Source organism: Brassica napus, chromosome A9 (genome assembly GCF_020379485.1).
Source record: "Brassica napus cultivar Da-Ae chromosome A9, Da-Ae, whole genome shotgun sequence".
Taxonomy (NCBI): domain Eukaryota; kingdom Viridiplantae; phylum Streptophyta; class Magnoliopsida; order Brassicales; family Brassicaceae; genus Brassica; species Brassica napus.
Genome location: NC_063442.1, coordinates 42,110,035 through 42,124,676, shown reverse-complemented (window position 1 = coordinate 42,124,676; position 14,642 = coordinate 42,110,035). Strand labels below are relative to the sequence as shown.

At 39.2% G+C, this 14,642-nt stretch overlaps 3 protein-coding genes across 3 annotated transcripts; 1 reads left to right on the top strand and 2 right to left on the bottom strand.

Annotated features, from left to right (window-relative positions):
- Nucleotides 1-345: 345 nt before the first annotated feature.
- Nucleotides 346-4,564, top strand: LOC106401689 (protein SDA1 homolog). Its single transcript, XM_013842248.3, has 15 exons — nt 346-789; nt 996-1,163; nt 1,436-1,569; nt 1,664-1,805; nt 1,931-2,077; nt 2,180-2,251; nt 2,386-2,481; nt 2,547-2,606; nt 2,688-2,762; nt 2,855-2,908; nt 2,985-3,086; nt 3,170-3,784; nt 3,866-3,964; nt 4,043-4,150; nt 4,247-4,564. The coding sequence occupies exons 1-15, from the start codon at nt 394-396 to the stop codon at nt 4,394-4,396; spliced, it is 2,418 nt and encodes an 805-aa protein (XP_013697702.2). The 5' UTR covers nt 346-393; the 3' UTR covers nt 4,397-4,564.
- Nucleotides 4,565-5,292: 728 nt separating this feature from the next.
- On the bottom strand, nt 5,293-7,102 carry BNAA09G46450D (E3 ubiquitin-protein ligase AIRP2). Its single transcript, XM_013839971.3, has 4 exons — nt 6,626-7,102; nt 6,197-6,359; nt 6,023-6,089; nt 5,293-5,885 (listed from the first exon to the last, which is right to left on the bottom strand). Exons 1-4 carry the CDS (start codon nt 6,712-6,714, stop codon nt 5,425-5,427), a joined length of 780 nt encoding a protein of 259 aa, XP_013695425.2. The 5' UTR covers nt 6,715-7,102; the 3' UTR covers nt 5,293-5,424.
- Nucleotides 7,103-8,377: 1,275 nt separating this feature from the next.
- LOC106401009 (probable phospholipid-transporting ATPase 11) lies at nt 8,378-13,114 on the bottom strand. The gene is made up of 9 exons (XM_013841428.3): nt 12,053-13,114; nt 10,959-11,857; nt 10,770-10,880; nt 10,407-10,683; nt 10,235-10,323; nt 9,842-10,160; nt 9,537-9,761; nt 9,262-9,453; nt 8,378-9,178 (listed from the first exon to the last, which is right to left on the bottom strand). Exons 1-9 carry the CDS (start codon nt 12,908-12,910, stop codon nt 8,528-8,530), a joined length of 3,621 nt encoding a protein of 1,206 aa, XP_013696882.2. The 5' UTR covers nt 12,911-13,114; the 3' UTR covers nt 8,378-8,527.
- Nucleotides 13,115-14,642: the final 1,528 nt, after the last annotated feature.

Genomic DNA, 14,642 nt, shown 5'->3' with positions numbered 1-14,642 from the left:
ATCATGATTATTGAAGGGTTTTTAGAGTGAGGTTCTTAGCGGAATATACTTGTCTCTTAATTTTAAACTAAAAAAGTTAAGAATCGGTTCTTAAAAATCTTATTTAAAAGTCGATTCTTAATTTTTTTAGTTAAAAGTTAAGAGACGGATTCTTATATTTCGTTAAAAGCTTCACTTTAAGAACTCACAATAATCATGCTATTATATCTTGTGATTTATTAAATCCTAAACCGATATAAACAGTGTCAGAGAGAATCAAATCCTAAACCGGACCTGGTACAATAAATAAATAAACCTAACCGTAAATAAAAAAAAGAGAAGGGTATAAGAGTTAAAAGACGCCTCACTTGTTCCTCGTAGGGTTTCTCTATCTTCTCCCAAAAACCTCCGAAAATGTCCGGATCTCTAGGCCGCACGCCGGAATCCTTAAAGGCCTCCGGCCGGAGCTCCGAGAAGCTCAGCCTCCCCATCCTCCAGGGCAAAATCAAACGCGACCCAGATGGCTACGAAACAGAGCTCCAATTAATCTACAAACAGTTCAAAGCCTCCGTCGATCTCTTCCAGCAGCAAGCCGCCCTCAGCTTCTCCTCCGTCGGCTCCGACCCTTCCGTCGCCAAAGACCTCGGCGACCGAGCCATGTTCCTAGCTCACGTCACTCCCTTTTACCCCAAGCAGCTCGCGGAGTTCCCAGCTCAGCTGACTGATTTGCTCCGCACCTCGTGCCTCGCGATGCCCTCGGGACTGAGGAACCACGTCTCTCAGGCGTTGATTCTTCTTATGAATCGAAAGGTATGTGCTTTAATGTGAAGGATTGTAATATAAAGATGTGTGCTTGATAATGATTTTGATTGGAGTAGAAATGTATGTGCTTTATGTGGTTGATTTGAATTATAAAGGTGTGTGCTTGAGAATTATTTTGATTGTAATAGAAAGTTATGTCCTTTTATGTGGTTGATTGAAATATAAAGGTGTGTGCTTTGATTGTTTGTTTGTAGAGTCTTGTCATCGAGGATTTGCTGGCTCTGTTTCTGGATGTTCAGTGTATTGGTGATAGGAACTTGAGGAAGCTTGCGTTTTCTCACATTGTTCAAACTATTCGTAAGATGAGTGTTACTGATCCGAGGCATAAGGGACTTCAGAAGATTGTCATCTCCATGTTGGAGGTAAGCTCTTATCTCTAGTGTTCAAGAAATAGATTGGCAAAACAAAAAAAATTATAAAAATTTGTGGATTTGTACTAACATTATTCTTAATTTAACATATTTAAAATAATTTTGATTGATTTAAACTGATTTATAACAGTTTAGACCAATTTGAGTCGGATTTTAAGAAAATCATTTCACTTCGGCTAAGACCGAGTTACCATGCTTATCTCTTTTCATGGGATCGTGTAACGATGATAGTTAGCTTGGTGTGTTTGTTTTTTGGTTTGTAGCAAGAAGATGAAACAAAGGCTAAGAGAGCGCTTGTTACTCTCTGTGAGCTTCTAAAGAAGAAGGTTTGGCTTGGTGATAGACATGAGAGAGTTGCTATTGCCATTTGTGAAGCTTGCTTTCATGCTTCACCTAGGTATATCTTTCTCTTGTTTCTTCTGGCTTTGGAGTTTTAGGATGGTTTGATTTGGTTGGTAGAGTTACGAACTTCTCTTTTTAACATTGTTCAGGATCATGGTTTCTTCCCTTCGGTTTCTTCTTGACTACGAGAACCTTGACGATGAGGATGATAGTGATGCTTCAGACAACGACGATGACGAGGATGCAAAGCCCGAAAACCATGTTGTGATTAACAGGGAGGCTGTTTACAAGGTAAACTACATTTTACATAAAATTTTATCAGCGATTATGAAGAAGTATGGAACTAAGTTCTACTTATATGATATTTTTTGGGGTTTATTTTTAAATTTAAATATATTTCTTTTTCGGATGCTTAGGCAAACAACAAAGGGACATCTTCTAGCAAGAAGAAGAAGCAAGCGAAACTGCAACGTGCAATGAAAAGTATTAAGAAAAAGCAGCGTGCTTCGTCCGAGAGCACCACTTCAACTTATTCACCTCTCAATCATCTAAATGATCCTCAGGTTCACTTCTTAGCTCATTGTAGTGTGCCTTTCGCAGAGAAAGTAATCATGACATGATAGTATGGAGTGGCTATAATTGAGTTTTTTTACTTCTTTTTACAGAAATTTGCAGAGAAATTGCTTTCCCGTCTTCAGACTGGCAAGAGCATTGGCAAAACTAGTGAACGAATTGAGGTAACTATTCTTTCTATTTTTCGTCAGTGGAAGTTGACTAAGCCACCTCAGAACCCCCTCCTTTAACCAAGTGTAACAACTTTTTAATTTTTTCTTCTGAACTGATAATTTTCTGCTGATATTTTAATTTGCAGACCAGGTTGATGATGATGAAAGTTATTGCACGAACAATTGGGCTTCACAAGTTGCAATTATTAAGCTTTTACACTTATCTTCAAAACTACGCTAAGGTATGTTCCGCTAAACATTTTGTTTAAAAAATTCTATTGCTAATTAAACTATGTTCTGAACGCAGCCACATGAAAAGGACGTTACACAAATACTTGCAGCAGCAGTTCAGGCTTGCCATGATGGGGTATAGAAACGTTTCCACATATAAAGCATTGTTACTTTTTCTCATTCTTTAGTCTTGCCAATTTTATTTTGTCTCGAGCAGGTTCCTTCTGATGCTGTGAAACCACTGTTCATGCAAATAGTGAATCAGTTTGTACACGACCGTTCACGTCCTGAGGTTTGATTTCAATCTCTCTCACTTCAAGGGACGACTCAAGTAGAAATCTTCTTCTACCATATTTATTTTTCCTTTTTCATTTATGCTTCCAGGCTATTGCTGTCGGACTCAATGTGATTCGAGAAATGTGCCTGAGGATTCCCGAGGTAAACTAGTTCATACTCCTGATTTAATTTTCTCATCATTCGTGTGTTATCTTACTTGTGTCATCGTGTACTTCAGTTGATGACAGAAGAGTTGCTGCAAGATCTTGCTCTGTATAAAAAGGAACATGAAAAGGCCATATCCGCAGGAGCCCGTTCCCTCATTGCATTGTTCAGAGAGGTTAGCAGAAGAAGCATTTGATTTTGTCGTTTGAACAAAATAATCGATGTATGTCTATAATTTGCGTTTTGTGGTAATTTCAGATCAATCCTTCGCTTCTAGTGAAAAAAGACCGTGGCCGTCCTGGAGGTCCCGTTGCCAAACCTAAACAATTCGGAGAAGTTAATGTCTTCAGCGATGTTCCCAATGTTGAGTTATTGCAAGAAAGTGATCATGAGAGTGACTCTGATGAAGACGATGATGATGTGGAGTTGCCTGGCAGTGATGATGTCGAGCAGGAGGAGCTGGTGCCTGATGATTGTGGAAACGAGGACGAAGCTGAAGAAGATTCTGATGACGATATGAACAACACTGAAGATGACAGTGATGTTGATACTTCCATCGCGGGTGACGACGAAGAGGAAGATATGAATGACAGTGATGAAGCCGAGACTGATTCTGAAAACGAGGAGATGGAAAGCGAAGAAGATGATGATGATGGAGAAGCCTCTGATTCTTCTGCAGAAGATAGTGGAAGCAAAGAGAAGGCCAAGGGGAAGAAAAGGAAGATGGTAGATTTCGATGCTAATCTCCTCTCTGCTGATACAAGCCTACGAGCACTGAAGAGGTTCGCAGAAGCCAAGAGCGAGCAGCCTTGTTTGGATGAAAACGATGGCATACTTTCCAATGAGGACTTCCGAAAAATCAAAGATCTTCAGGTATATATACATATGCGAAAGAGAGAAGCTGCTGTTCATCTGTTCACGTTATTGATGTCTTTTGTGTATGCAATAATATAGGCAAAGAAGGAAGCAAAACTTGCATTGGCTCGAAAAGGGTTCAAGGTTCCAGATTCTGATCAGCTAAGTAAGAAGCGTGTCAATCCAGCCAAACTTGAAGTAAGTTGTTAATAATAAGAAGTTACACAATGTTTGACACACTTCAACGATCCTAAATAATTCTTACCTCATCCACAGGCTCACATAAGGCATAAACTGACAAAGGAGCAGAGAATGGAGTTAGTTAAAGCGGGTAGGGAGGACAGAGTGAAATACCAATCCAGGACTGCCACCAAGCAGAAGAAGGTATCCGTTTTATGTTTGTTCGTATACAGCAAAGGGTTATTATTACAGCATTTGATGTTGGGCTTGATTGATGATTTGTGTAAAACGAAAATGCAGGTGGGAGGATCGAGCAATAAACAGAAGGAGCACAAGAAGAATATGCCTCTTGCTGCGATAAGATCAAAGGCTGGTAGATCTAAGCGATCCAAGAAAATGAAGAAAAGCAACAGCGGAACCCAGTTCAGAGGAAGGAAAGCATGGAAATGAAACTGACCAAAACACTCTTCCTACTTCCTTTTTTTTTGTCTCAAAACCCGAACACAACTTTGCTTCATGTTTTCTATGATTTTTTTTCTTATAGGTTTTACATTTTGTTCCAAAATTAGAATATGATATCCACTCTTTTATCAAATGGTATTCAGTTTTAAAAAACTATAGATAACTCATAAGCATTGGCTTGTAAAATGGATAATGGATGATCATTCTGATTTCTAAATGATCTACTTATACTTGTACAACCAAATATAAAACCTGTCATCATCTCCAGTAACTCTGTTTGACATCTACATAATACACCAATGTTTATGAGTTATCTATAGGATTAGGATTCAGGCTTGTGTTGAGAAGGACGGCTTAGGAGCGTGGCTGTTGCTACCTGGTTGAGGTTCGAAACGTAGCTGACACGGTTGACTCCCCGCCGGTTTGGCGAGAACCGGGTTAGCCCGGTCATCGGTTGAAACTGGAGGAATGCAGCAAAGAGGATTCATATCTCATAATCAAACCATCAACAACAGACATTGATCAACAATCTTAGAGGGAGAGAGATCACAGATCCAATTTAAGACAGTAGTGGTCACTGGTCAGTAACAATTCGTGTTTGTGCAGTGTTGCAGAGAGGGAGCATCTCAGAATCGTTTAAATTCATGAAACATATAAATCAAAAAGTAATTATTAAATTACTATTAATGCGTCTGAGTCAGCGTAACTATGGCTTCGTAAATATTATCGGTCTCATTAATGATGTTAATAAGTTATTAGTGATAACCTGTCTTTGGAGATGAGCATATATATTTGTAAACTACTGTATGTTTTTGTTAAAGATTCTTCATTAGTTATTGCAATCACTCTAATTAGAGAGTTTTTATAGCCTTAATTCTTTGCTGTATTCAAGCTTTTTTTTTGTAGCATTTCACAGTTATAGATAAAGCATGTAAAAGCTGAGAAGCTTTTGGCAACACAGTTTTACATTCTATACAATACAAAAATCTATACATAGTTTTGTTTGTACAGATTCTCTAAATCAGGTTTGAGTACTCATAGTAAACCAAGAAGAGAGCTTCAGGGTAATCCTTGGGAAGGCTATTGATGTAGAGGTAGAATCTGAACAAGTCTTCCCTTGAAGCCGTCCTTGTATCCACCACGTCGTTATCACCAGCAAGCACCCACAGATCCTCTGAGTTCACTCTCTTTATGCTGCCTCGACAAAACGGGCATGACTGAGACTTCAAGTTCCAATTGCGGTAGCATTTGATGCACATTGAGTGGCAGCAATTAGGCAACACCATTTTAGTGCAAGTCTCTAAACAGATTCCACATTCTTCCTCACGCTCTAACCCTGCATTGATGAATCTACTACTGTGACTGTGAGCCGCTTTTGTTATCTTGTTACTGAGTCTTTTGAGGTCAAAACCAATGTCTGAAGTATCCAGCTCGTCTAAGTTGCTGTGTAATAGCTGAAGTGATGGCAGTATCACACCTTCAAAAGACACAAGACTCATATCAAACATCCAGCAGCATCTACTAAGTAACTGAAAATGAGAAACCTTTTGAAGAGAATGGCCAAAAACATTTAACAATATAACATGTTCAAGCAATGGTTATGGGTTTGCTTACCATAGAACTCACTGATAGTTGCTTTCCTACCGAGCGCGGTAAGCTTAGGCTGTCCATCAGAATTAACCTGAACAAGCAAATATGACAAACAAATGTCAACAAAATGAGAATTTCAGCCAACCCCAACAAAAGGAAGACAACATTTTGAGATGAAATAGGACTTTAAGAACTAACCTTGTAGACAAGAACATGAAAGAGGTTGAAGTAGCGGGGAAGCAGACATGAGCAAGAAAGATCAATCCACCGAAACAAGATGAGCAGTAAAGAAGCAAAGTTGCTGTGAACTAGTTTCATCTGAAGCCGTGCATTGTTCTTCCCCATTGGAATTGCTTCTGCCCTGGAAAAAATAAAAGCTCAAGTTCTCATCAACGAACACAAACATACGTTAGAGACCCTAAAATTAGTAAACCCTGAGCCTAAAAAGCTGGTAAATTTATCAAGCGGACAACAACTTTCAGAAAGTTTCTTAAAATAGCTTAAATTTTCTCAGCTGGGTTTTCAACATTCACCTACTTTTCTAGCTCAGCTAATTAGTAAAGTATTAAACTTTAGTAAAGTATTAAACTTTAGGAGAAAGGAGACAAAACCCAGAAAGAGACTTACAAAGTATTAGCGTGTTGGACATCAGCTTCCAAAAGCTTCAAAGACTCATAGTACGAAGACGAAGAAGAAACTGCCAACTGATTATACATCTCTCTCTCTCTCTCTGAGGTGATTGCAGCAAGGAATTGATTGTAGAACTCGCCAGATAAATATAAGAAACGAAAGACGAAGATGCCAAAAGCGAGGGATTGGTCTGGTTGATCGGTAAAAGCCAAGAACACAAGTCTCACTTCTCTCTCTGCTTCTTTGTTTTGCCTTTTTGATTCTTTTGTTCACGGTTACCTGCTTTATTTAAATAAAATAATCAATGTTGAAGAAGAAAAATTCGTTTCTTTAATGAGAAAATTAATTGTTTTTTTTCTTGTTAAGTAAGCTAGGATTAAACTTTGAGAATTAAGATGGCTTTCTGTTCAAAAAGAAAGAAAAAAAAGATGGCTTTCTGTATCTGAAAATAATTAAAAGTCCCTTTCATTCAAATTTGTAACAGCTTTTGGAATAAATAGTTGAAGCGAATATAGACAAAAAAAAGGACCAAAGTGGAAGAACGCGTGCGTGTACTTTGCCTCACTAATAAAACATGTTTTGCTCAAGTTAACCCAAAGAATAACCTCAGAGTTATTCTACCGTTTTAAACTTCAAAATAGAGATGTATACACACACAGAAAAACGAATAAAATTCAAACGAAGTTGTTTGAATTCAAACTAAACTTAAGAAAATATTTTGGTTCATGTCCTAACAAAAAGAGATGCTTCTTAGGTTCAGGCTGATTCAGACATATTCCTTTCTTCAAAAGTCATCCGCAAAGAAAGTACACTTACGTACCCCTTTGCCCAGGGCAAAGAAAGCTAAACATACATCCCGTTTTCAACAAAACTCGGTGTCGTTCAATCATTCAACTTTGGTTCTCTCTCTCTCTTGAAAGCTACAATGGAGTTGACTCTTTCCTTCTTTGTTCATCTTCCAAACTTATTACTGTGAAAGGCATATTACTGGCCTTCAGTCTCTTGGTTCGGTTTGGTATCTCATTCATATGGGTTCTTAGTGGGTTTAGAAATGGGCTGTTGTAGAACTAGGCCTTCTTACCTTCTAATATAGCAAAATTTTATTTTAAAAAGCTTGGTAACATCGCAACCATATAAGCAATGAGATAGGCACATCTATTTGCTTTGTGATGCCTTTATTTGCTGAACGGGCATAAAGAAAATAGAGGCGCCTATCTCATTCATTAAAGTATGATTGTGATGTTCATGCGACAATCTTATGTTGTTTTCGGTTAAATGTTTTGTTGGATTATGAGATGGTTGTTGCCTCTGTTTAGTTACTTTTTGTCATGCTGTGGTTGGGTTAAGTAATGTTCTTTTGTGCTGTTTGTTTTGATGTAAATGGGTGGCCTTAGAGCATGCGCAGCGGCGAACCGCTCGGTTCAAGAAATTAATTTTTTTTTTTCGTTTGGTTAAAAAAAAAATTAAATAAAGTGACCAATAGCGGACTGTCACGTGACGTGTGGCCCGCTGAACAGTCACGACCCGGGTTCACTCGGGAGAGGCGGGACGAACCAAAATCTTCATTTATGCTTATTTTAATATATTTTTTTTTTGTAAAACGTGCGACCCCCTCCCCTTTGAATCCTGATGCGCATGCTCTTACTTGGGCTGTTAGTGCTTTTTGGTATAGTGCTTCGTGGAAGCTGGGTGTATAGATATTACTACTTGAGATTTTGTATTCTAGTCTCTTGTGGTGGGTTTGTTTCATTTGTAAGTTTTCTATCATCTTTATATATCAATCAAGTTGACCAAAAAAAACAAAACAAGTTGTAATGTTTGTCTGTATGATGATAGCTTTATATACAAAGTACATATTCACATTTCACAAACAATGAGACATTTCTATCTCTCTTCTCTTCAGAAAGCAATGAAATTCTTTTTAAGCTGATCATGAAACCTACCCGACCGTCGCACACTAGCAGCTCTTCTCGCAGTGAAACCAACAGTCGTAGGCCTAATCGATCTTTGCCTAACCATTTCCACAAACTCAGGATCATTAGAGTGACCCTCGTACCTAATCCACTGAATCATTTGATGGTAACCAGGGAAGAATCTCATCTGAATCGCTTTAAAGACGAAGTAAGGGATCAGAGCAAAGATCATCACGAAAAGTGTTGTTAGCCAGTAAGATGGAGCTGGAGCTAGGGTTTCAAGGAAGACTTTGTAAGCATCTGTGGAGAAGCTAGGACCCATGGCTCCATAGACCATGAGGAAGATGTACCATAAAGCAATTGAGCCCCATATTACAATGTGTTGGACCCAAGTGAAGTAGCTTATGGCTAGAACCATCTGGAGATTGACCACCCAGACAATGCAAGTGTACATTGTCCCTCCGAGGATTTCCCGACCGGCAGTTTTGCCATTAGGGTTGTAGAGTTGGTGTTCTTGAGATTCCTTGCAGATGAAGAAAATGGCGAGCGCGGTGATTAGTCCATTGAACATCCATCCAATGATTCTCTTCCAGCTGAAGAGAAGATTCTGAACTCCTTCTTGGTATAACAATGGGAACTGCAAAAGAAAGACAAAGCTTAATGGGCTATTCAGAGGAATCTAGGGTTTTGTTAGGATTTATGGGGGTAATGTAGACCTACCTTGTAACAGAAGCGAGATGAGACGTCTTGATCGAAAACTCCGAGAGCAATGACTGGAAGCGAAGAGAAGAAGACATTGAAAAGAGATAGAAACCAGTCGTTATATGCTGGTTGAGCAGAGAAGGATGTGTAGGCTTCGTATAAGAAGACAGTCACACCAAAAGTTATATTCTTGTAGAAGAAGTAACAGATCTGCAAGAGCAAAAACAAAACCTAGTTAGAGAAAAATGTGATGATGCAAGTATTAAAGTATATAATAGAGAAAAGATATGTACCATGGATGAGATTCTGCTGTAACACCAGTGACCATGGACTAGCAAGAGACGCTCTAAGTATCTGAATTGAGCAATGGCTATGTCACTTGACATAACAGCTTGCATACCCTCAACACCGCTGATTCCGACACCGATGTCTGCTTCTTGAAGCATTCCAACATCATTCGCTCCATCTCCAATACCTAATGTTGTCTTCCCTGTTCCCGTTTTGACCAACCTCGTAACCTAACAAAAAAAATATATATTAACTAAACGGAAACCGTCATGCTAAAACCTCCCATATCCACGGAGAAAGAGATCATTACCAATGCCTTTTGTTTAGGTGATGATCTGCAGCAAATAACAGAGGCACACGCTGTGGCTAAATCAAGAAACTGTTTCTTGAACTCATCTTCAAGAGCATACGTTAGTGACTTCCCGTCGATGATCAACGCAAACGCCTCATGAGAGCCGCTTGATCCTGTGATGAGATCTTTCCCTTCCTCCATTTGTTTGACAACACTTTCTCTAGATGCCTGTTCAATCGCATCTTTCTCTCCAGCTTTCTCCAATGCTTTTATATGTGGTGTCTCGAGGTTTATGATGATCTGCTTCATCTCTTGTCTTAGTAAACTACAAGCAAACCTGTATAGATTTCCGACAAAGAATGTCAGAAACTAGGATTCAGACATGAGAGAAAAAAAACACAAGTTCCTTACCCTATATTGATTGCTGTCTCCATCTTGTCTCCAGTTAGAACCCAAATCTTGATTCCTGCTTGCGCAAGCTTGTCTATACATTCAGGAACCTAAACACACAATCAAAGTTAGACATTATATATTAAAAAATATATATATCTACTAAGAATATGAATGTTACAAAGAGCTATACCCCATTTTGAAGCTTGTCCTCAACAGCAGTAACGCCAAGGAGGATCAAATCACGTTCCATCTGATCAGTGATTTCATCGATCAAGCTCTCGCGATCCGTTGTTACTGAGTTCTTAGCTTCATTGAAGTTCTTGCTGAACTCTATGTACTCATTCTCATCAACTTCACGGTATGCAAGTATCAATGTCCTTAGCCCCGCATCTGCATATTCATTAACATGCTCTCTTGTTTTCTCTTCGAATTTACGCCCGTTCTTGGCAAGTCTTTCAAACATCACACTGCACACAAACACACACACACAACAAAACAAGATTAGTACAATACATATAGATCATCAAGAAAGCCTCAAAATGTAAGAACTTACTTGTCAGCTCCTTTGGACAGTAACAGAAGCTTCCCATCTTCATCTCTCACGATCACTGACATTCTTTTCCTTGCGCTATTGAACTCAAGAACGTTTAGTAACCGATACACTCTGTAACAAAACAGAGGAATGTTAGTTTTTAACCTCAAGATATCGCCAAGAAGTACAGTTTCATAAACAGAACCGAACCTTTCAACTTTCTGCCCCGTTGCAAGATCCAACTCACGGAACGAAATCCCGTTTTGCGTGCGGCTAAAGAACTCAAAACCGAGCTCTCTAGCCGCGACGACAAACGCAGCTTCATCCGGAGACTCAGCCTCGTAAGAGACGGCCCCCGTGGCTTCATCTGTTTCAGGTATAGCCGTGTGACACACGGCTAACAACCTGAAAAACTTCTGCATAACCGCAGCTTCTCGCTGCTTAACCCAGTTACCTTTCATGACTCTCTCGTCCTGGAAGTTAAACCCTTTGATCTTAGGACCAGACTTGTCCACCACAACGTCCAAATCATCGCCAACCAAAGCCGCGCCGCCGCTTCTCATAGCCATGGATCTTTCAACTTCGGTTATACCGCGCCCGTACGCAGTCCCGGCTATAGAACACTTGATGAACTCCATGGAGTTGCACGTCAGCGTCCCGGTTTTATCTGATAGAATCGTGTCGACCATTCCAAGCTCTTCATTGAGATTCGACGTTCTCGCGTGCGCGGGTTTATCGGTCTCCTCGTAGTACATAAGAATGTCGTTGTTGATGAAAACACTCTGAAGAACTTTGACGATTTCGATGGATACGTAGAGAGAAATGGGAATGAAGTAGCTGTAGAGCATAACCGCGGTGAAAAAATGAAAAATCGCAGCCAGTGGAGCTTTTTCGGGATCGAAGAAGATGTCTGCGTCGTCTGGTTTCAAGTACCATCTCTCTGTTCTTCCTCCAGCTCTAGCTCTATCCTCTTTTGTCTCGATTCCGAAGACGATGGAGCCGATAAAAGACATCAGAAAGACTACGAAGAACATCATGTAGATGATCTTGTCCATCTTCCTCTCGATTCTGCTTCTCTTCGATGGAGGATCAGTTGAATTTTGAATCACCTATTATCAACAAAACATTACAAAATCAGTTTTCTTTTTTTTATTAAATATCCGGAGGTTCAGAGCCAAAGCCCATAATAATAACTGTAGACATGAAACCACAATATGTAATATTAGTTCCGTCCCAACGGTTACTCGAATTGAGAACCTATGACATAACTTTTGACAAATCAGTTTGTGTGTTTAGATTTGTACCTTTGTGTCGTGTCCAGTGAATACAACAGCTCCGTACACGTACTCCGTGTTTCTAAGCTTCGAGTCACGAAGCAGAAGCTGTTGAATAGACAAAGGATGTCTCTGTTCTTCCAAATGCAAAGTTCCAACGAACGTGTATAGATCCGCATTAGGATCTTCGCATCTCACGACGGCTTTCAACTCCTTGAAGTCTGAGTCTTCGTGTAACGCCGACGACGTCGCTTCCAAACCTTGCTTCACTTTAAGATTCGTCTCTCCGTCGAGATTCATCGTCTCCACGTAGCAAATCGAGTCCTCGTAGCTCGACGAAAGAATCAAAAGATCCGCCGGAAAAAACTCGTCTTTCTCAACTCTCACTATATCTCCGACCTTAAGCTCCCTCCACTCCTCTTGCCGGAAATTTCCATTCCCGTCGTGAACCTTCACTCTCCTGTTGTTCACCTCTATGTCCTGCCGTTTTCTCCCCCAGTCCTCGATCCCTTCCTTGACCATGCTCACGAGGATGACGAAGCCGAGAGGTAGCAGAGCGCTGACGGCGCCGTAAGGAGAGAGCGGAGTCAGGGACAAGATTCCGGTGACGAGGAAGTAGAAGTTGGCGACGCGGCGGAACTGCTCGAAGAGAGATTTTGGTACGAACGAAGCAGGAGTGTATTTCGTTGACCTGACGTAGTTTCCGGCGTAGTTACGGCGTTCCGACGCCGGAGAGTTGGGTTCGTTGCAGTAGACGACTCGGGAGAAGCCTGGTCCTCCTATCTGTGAGTGGTCTTCTTGGAAGCTTGATTTGCGACATTTGAAGGCGTAGATGTTGCTCAGACGTAACCTGCTTCTTCTCCGACCGCCTTGTCTACCTCCCGGCATGACTATGTCTGAAAAATATATATGTGAATCTTGAAAATGGTGATGACCCCGTTAATGTTTTTGGGTGAATTGTTGAGGGAAAAGAATGAAAGAATGATGATTTTTTTTTATGTACTTTGGAACTATGAAATGAATAATTTTCGTGAGTAATTATAGTATTTGATTTAGCAAATTGGGCCAAAGGAAGAAGAACGAGTGTTTCTTCGTTATTTTATGAAAAAGCCAACTTTGACGACGACGACTTTCAAACATACGTATTTTTGACGGAGTATTAAATTATTTTTCTGTCATGGAATAAATCGTATGATTTTCGTGGGATTTCAAAAGAAAAATCATTTGAAGAAGACGCAAGAGATCGCTAAATATCTGGTTTTTTCAAATTTCGATGGACATAATAAAAATCAAATTTGTAACAATTCATATTTGTCGGAAATGAAAAGTACTCAGTCTGTAGTTTTTGTCCCTTTATGTTCTAGAAGAATAAAGTAACAAAATTATGATGCCATAAATAATTAAAGATGATGTCAAAAGAGAAGAGGAATTGATCATATAAGAACGAATGGGAATGAGGCGTAGACGAAGTCGTATATGGTTTACTTTTATTAATACCTCTGAAAATTTCTAGGAAAAAGCGAAGAAAAGGGAGGAAAAGTATTTATTTATTGGATAGTGATTAGTAAATAAATGATGTTTTTGAATTGATTGATTCTCTAATGTAAGGGTTATATTAATACTATATGTTATAAAACTAATGTACTTAACTTCAAGTGATCCCCGATCCAAAAGATGATCTGTCCTCGATTTCCTGATTAGTATATCTTCTGACACACTCTTGGGTGTTGGCAACGCATACATGTGAAATTTAATTTCCACCTCATAGTTTGTTGCCAGATTTGAGAATATTATAGTTTGGTAGCAAAAAATAATCCATATCAATGAGCTTAATGTTTTTTCCAAGTTATAACGAATACTTCATGATTCATATAGATGTTTTAAAAGAAAATGATTCCATATTTGCAATATACATGTGATATGATAAATATATTATTACATATTACCACGACATTTTCATGTGATTATTTATAGTCACAGCACATATGTCTCACCTACTCCTACTACTATTAATCTCATTATTGTGGCTGCGCGACTATTCAAACACCATCTCATCTGTGAGCATCATACCATCTCATAGACATGTAATTTTATAATAGTCATTATCACTTTGACAAAAATAACGGACAAGGGTTTTGGATCCATTAAAGTTAGTTTACACTAACAAACACAAGATAAGATGAGATAAGATATGTAAGTTAATGTTTAAAAGAAGAAAAGTATTTAGAAGGGAAACAATTTTAAGTTTCCCATTGGCGGTCAAGTCCTTGCATAATTTAATTTTAAACAATACCCTTACGCGTAAAAAAAATACTATAACTCTGCAAAACATTTTTCAATTTAGACATCGTCTTAATTACGTACATTGGGCTTCAGATCACCGTATTTACGTTTATGGGCCCAAAACAGCTTCCGGTCCACACTTATTTCTTGATATGTAATCATCATAAATCTTTAACTAGGTTGTGTTTTTGTTCGGGCAGATATCTTACTTCTTCTACAAGAATATCACGTTTGGCGTGACCGTGTTCTTATACGAAGCCTACACATCCTTCTCTGCTCAACCCGCATATAACATATGCGTAGGGGTGGACACTTTACCCGATATCCGAAATGGCAC

Coding starts and splice junctions, on each gene's coding strand:
- BNAA09G46450D (XM_013839971.3), bottom strand. CDS start 6,714: ATGTATAATCAGTTGGCAGTTTCTTCTTCGTCTTCGTACTATGAGTCT. Junction 6,360..6,625: donor GTCCAACACGCTAATACTTT/GTAAGTCTCTTT, acceptor TATTTTTTCCAG/GGCAGAAGCAATTCCAATGG. Junction 5,886..6,022: donor AACTATCAGTGAGTTCTATG/GTAAGCAAACCC, acceptor TGTCTTTTGAAG/GTGTGATACTGCCATCACTT.
- LOC106401009 (XM_013841428.3), bottom strand. CDS start 12,910: ATGCCGGGAGGTAGACAAGGCGGTCGGAGAAGAAGCAGGTTACGTCTG. Junction 10,324..10,406: donor AGGACAAGCTTCAAAATGGG/GTATAGCTCTTT, acceptor TTGTGTGTTTAG/GTTCCTGAATGTATAGACAA. Junction 9,762..9,841: donor CACCTAAACAAAAGGCATTG/GTAATGATCTCT, acceptor TTTTTTTGTTAG/GTTACGAGGTTGGTCAAAAC.
- LOC106401689 (XM_013842248.3), top strand. CDS start 394: ATGTCCGGATCTCTAGGCCGCACGCCGGAATCCTTAAAGGCCTCCGGC. Junction 2,607..2,687: donor TTCAGGCTTGCCATGATGGG/GTATAGAAACGT, acceptor TGTCTCGAGCAG/GTTCCTTCTGATGCTGTGAA. Junction 4,151..4,246: donor CTGCCACCAAGCAGAAGAAG/GTATCCGTTTTA, acceptor ACGAAAATGCAG/GTGGGAGGATCGAGCAATAA.